Source organism: Ostrea edulis, chromosome 3 (genome assembly GCF_947568905.1).
Source record: "Ostrea edulis chromosome 3, xbOstEdul1.1, whole genome shotgun sequence".
NCBI classification, from domain to species: Eukaryota; Metazoa; Mollusca; class Bivalvia; order Ostreida; family Ostreidae; genus Ostrea; species Ostrea edulis.
In genome coordinates this window covers 27927867-27932001 of record NC_079166.1, presented here as the reverse complement: position 1 = coordinate 27932001, position 4135 = coordinate 27927867, and the positions used below count along the sequence as shown (strand labels likewise).

The 4135-nt window shown below is 33.8% G+C and overlaps 1 protein-coding gene across 3 annotated transcripts; it reads right to left on the bottom strand.

Moving 5' to 3' along the window:
* Nucleotides 1-1701: 1701 nt before the first annotated feature.
* On the bottom strand, nt 1702-3914 carry LOC125677490 (uncharacterized). 3 transcript variants are annotated; one of them, XR_007371157.2, is made up of 3 exons: nt 3148-3497; nt 2635-3041; nt 1702-2291 (listed from the first exon to the last, which is right to left on the bottom strand). XR_007371157.2 is itself a non-coding variant. In XM_048915569.2 (3 exons), the coding sequence occupies exons 1-3, from the start codon at nt 3227-3229 to the stop codon at nt 2124-2126; spliced, it is 489 nt and encodes a 162-aa protein (XP_048771526.1). In that variant the 5' UTR covers nt 3230-3485; the 3' UTR covers nt 1702-2123. The 3 variants fall into 3 exon arrangements, 2 of the variants coding, with proteins under 2 accessions (XP_048771526.1, XP_048771527.1); XM_048915569.2 differs by having other exon boundaries at nt 2635-2873; nt 3148-3485; XM_048915570.2 differs by having other exon boundaries at nt 1875-2240; nt 2635-2873; nt 3148-3914.
* Nucleotides 3915-4135: the final 221 nt, after the last annotated feature.

The window sequence follows — 4135 nt, the reverse complement described above, 5'->3', positions numbered from 1 at the left end:
TCAAACGTACATGTAGGAACCGAAGTTGATACTGCTACCAATATCACTGTACCAGACAGCAATAAAGTGCATCTACATGACCACGAGTATACATCATCAAACCCTCAACATTGAAAAGGGTACAGTGTACGATACAAGTATTGTCAATACCAGATACTTGTACATCAAACCAGGAAGTTACAACTGTTGTTAAGTTTAGTGTCAGGTGGTTTTTCTGTATTTTCTTCATTTTCATTTCAGTGTTATCTAAAGGACTAAGTTCGTTTGGTATCATATTTGGCCCCCTGGATTATTAAAAATTGAAATACACGTTGAATCAGAGCGTTGCACTAATGACGACGCTATGTACCAAAAATTATTGTTAAACTGTACATAACATCGCCATTTCTGCCACTGTATGTAACATACCCTCTCGTTATTACACACACCGTGTCGTTTCAGTGCACTTTTGTTTTTGCCAAAAAATAATAATAGGACACATCCTTCTGGTTCATGACGTCGCATAACGTAACGTCAAAATAGCACTATAACGTTATCGTAAACTATACTGTATTTACGTATGTATTGTATGAAAATAAAGCTTCTTATGGACATATGATAGTCATTTTATAAAAACATATACCTTATTAAAGAACTTTGAGGGATATCTTTTAATTTGAACACGGGGTCAAATTTGGCCCCAAGGGTACTGAGTCCTTTATATGCACACCAAATACTATAATGGTATTGTTTTGTTCTTACAGCTTCCCTTGAAGGCTTGGATGTTGTAAACTTGCATTGAGAAATATACTTGCTTAATTAAAGGAAACCATCCATGACAATTGGGAACATCATAATTGAAAGACCTTGGAAAGGTATGTTTTAGTAGTTCTTTAAGGAAAAATGAACAATGCACTTTCTATACACTGACTAGTTTTCAATTTCACAGGTCACCGCAGATTTCACAATATTCAATTACTTAGTAATTTTTGGGGGGTATAAATGTTGCTGTATACACCATTTTCTATGAATATTTTTCATATGCTCATGAAATTTTGTTTGAAGGGATCATGAACACTGTTGGGAGTGTCCATTCAACTGAAATATCAAAGTCGGAAGAATTGAAGATTGCAATGGATGCAACAGAAGTGACCTATTATGACCAAATTGATATGAATTGCCAGTCTTTCGCTTACAGTAATTACAAGAGTCGTCACAAAGAAAAGACTTTAATATGTATTACACCTAATGCAGCTCATTTCCAATCTGTATGCTGGATACAAATCTGATTTGGCAATTATGAACCATTGTGGCATTTTAGAGAAGTTGCAAAGGACAAAGGATTTTGTATATTTGACAAACTTCCAAATGACATGACACTTAATATCCCACTCTTTCTTACGAATAAATCCCACTTCTCAAAGAGGATGCACAACTTTGCTATAAAATTTCCAGATGCAGAATCCATGTTGGATGGGAAAATGAGAGAATCTTTTTTTTAAATCCTTAGCCATATCCTATCATAGTTTAGATATTGATCTGACAAAATATTTCAGCTTTATGTGGCCCATGTGATTTTGCAGGTTCCCCTTTTGAAGGAGATTGCAGATAAATCCCACAAACTTATTAGGTTAATTGCATGCATATATATACCTTACATCTGCACATACCTGCCACATTGAATTTGTAAAGTTAAAAGTAATGAATACCATACATGCAATATAACTTTTCTACATATTTATATAAATATAAAGCCTTTTGGAACGTCTCCATCAGAATGACATATTCTCGAGAGGGACGTTAAACAATATACAATCAAACAATCAACAATAAAGCATTTTGGTCTCATTCTGAAGGTTTTCAAATCTGCATTATTAAAAAAGGAGTAAAATCCATTGTTTTTATCAAATGCATGTAATTTAATGATTTTTGTAAAGCTGGACACTGTGTCTATACATATTTTGGTTCATCTAAAATAAGAAAAACTCCGTAATGTTTATTCAATAATATACATGTAATTACATAACTTTGATAGATGCACCACTGATATCATAATAAAGTATACACTGTATGTACATGTGGTTATGTGTGTGTGTTTTAGACTGCAAAGATACTTTATTATTATAATTAAACTCTATCACGCTTTAAATGTTTGTTGACCATAATACATCTTTGTCAATGTGAACTATTTGAGTGTCACTAGGAATCCACACTAGCAAATCACAACATTGGGTGTCTTTCAGGTGGTGTTGTCCTTGAATCTGAAGCCAATATTCATATTTAGTTTTGAGGTGCAGCAAAACCATCACATTCTAAAATGGCAATTGTCATTACATGTATTGATAAAATATACATGATTTACAAGTGCTCCGATTATTGGTGAAAGTATTATACTGCAATATGCATACTTATTTTGACATAGATATACCGCCATATTCAAAACTTGATGCAAGTAAAGTTTATAAAGAGCATTAGCAGTTCAATATCACAATGAAGCCTAAGTAGTATTTGTATTTCATTCATAAAATGTTACTTTAAAGTTAGAATAAACTTGGATACATCCATAATAATATATATGAATACATATTTGTACAGCTAATGTACATGTATTGGGTACACATACACATAATTGTTCAATCTATAATGCTGACTTACTAAGAGGGAAATCCCAACATTTGCACAGGCCTCTTTAATTATCATTGTTCGAGCTGAAAATAGGCACTTAGCCTCAATTAAGAATCCCAGGGGTTGCTGACAATGGCCTGTTGCCCTGCGGTATGAGGATGCAGTTAATTCCTCCATTGTTGTTGTGACCTTTGACTGTGCCGACTTTGGATGTTTTATCCAACTACTGGCGTATTTTACATTCAACAGTTTTATTTGCATTCTTATATCTGAAAATTTCCAATATATCTACATGTAAAAATTTTGTCTTCACAGTTCGAACCCATTCATTACCTACTTTGGGGTATATCATAATTATAATTTGGGTACAGATAAGTTTATTTCAATTTAGGGCCCAGAGGGCATAACAGCAAGACAGCTTATAAAGAAGGAAATTTCTGAAAAGAAAGAAAATTTACAACATATAAACTTATAATTATTATAATCATAATAGATATAGATCCAAACATGTATTGACATTATTTTTATCTTTAAATTGTGTACCTGCCTTTGAAAACTTGCTGCCATATGAAGATCGACACTTATGCTGCCCCATTATGGGCATACTGGAATCAGATATCCACATTAATGATGACTGCACAGTGCGCAACACCTTTATCCTCAGATTCAAGGTATATCTATAAACTAGTTTTAAAATATTAAACAATCTTAATCCCTCACGGACATGTGTAATGTAATTGACACACCCTCATCCACCTAAATGTTGTTTGTTTTCCAACCGATTTTTTTTCTAAAGCTATAATCATCACTACCCCCCCTCCCTTTAAAAGACACACCACAACATCTCAACTTAAGATTTGACTGATAAGAAGATAAGAACACCCAGGAAGGAATTGATATCGGATATTCATATCTTGTATCGCCATGTAAAAATCAAATAAATATCGTTAGAATAACACATTTCGGAAAACGGAAGCGTGGTTCCGCATTTACTATTGATTATGACGTAGGCCAAGTATAGGCCTACTTTAAGGGTGTGTGTGTGTGCTTGTTGTAAATCTGATAGCTTCTAAAATAATACGTCAATATATGAATGTCTTACTTAAATCCTTATTTTAAGATCTTTAAATCAAAACTCTGTTTACCTGATCAGGATATGGGGCTCACGGCGGGTGTGACCGGTCAACAGGGGATGCTTACTCCTCCTAGGCACCTGATCCCACCTCTGGTGTGTCCAGGGGTCCGTGTTTGCCCAACTATCTATTTTGTATTGCTTGTAGGAGTTATGCGATTGATCACTGTTCGTTGTCTTCACCTTGCATTCAAAGTTTAGTCTATAAAAATTAGGGAAAAAGACCAATATTGATGGCAAATAGTATTTGCTTTAACATGTTTGGGCTCATAAAGTATACATTGTGAAAATATTTATTCCAATTTATTAGAATAAATGATTACATACCATTAAGTAAAGGGTATATAGTATATGTTGCTTATTACAGCCCATTTGTTTGGGGAAAGAATAATTGAGAAG

Coding starts and splice junctions, on each gene's coding strand:
- LOC125677490 (XM_048915569.2), bottom strand. CDS start 3,229: ATGTGGATATCTGATTCCAGTATGCCCATAATGGGGCAGCATAAGTGT. Junction 2,874..3,147: donor CAGCAAGTTTTCAAAGGCAG/GTACACAATTTA, acceptor GGAAATTTTCAG/ATATAAGAATGCAAATAAAA. Junction 2,292..2,634: donor ATGTTGGGATTTCCCTCTTA/GTAAGTCAGCAT, acceptor TTGCCATTTTAG/AATGTGATGGTTTTGCTGCA.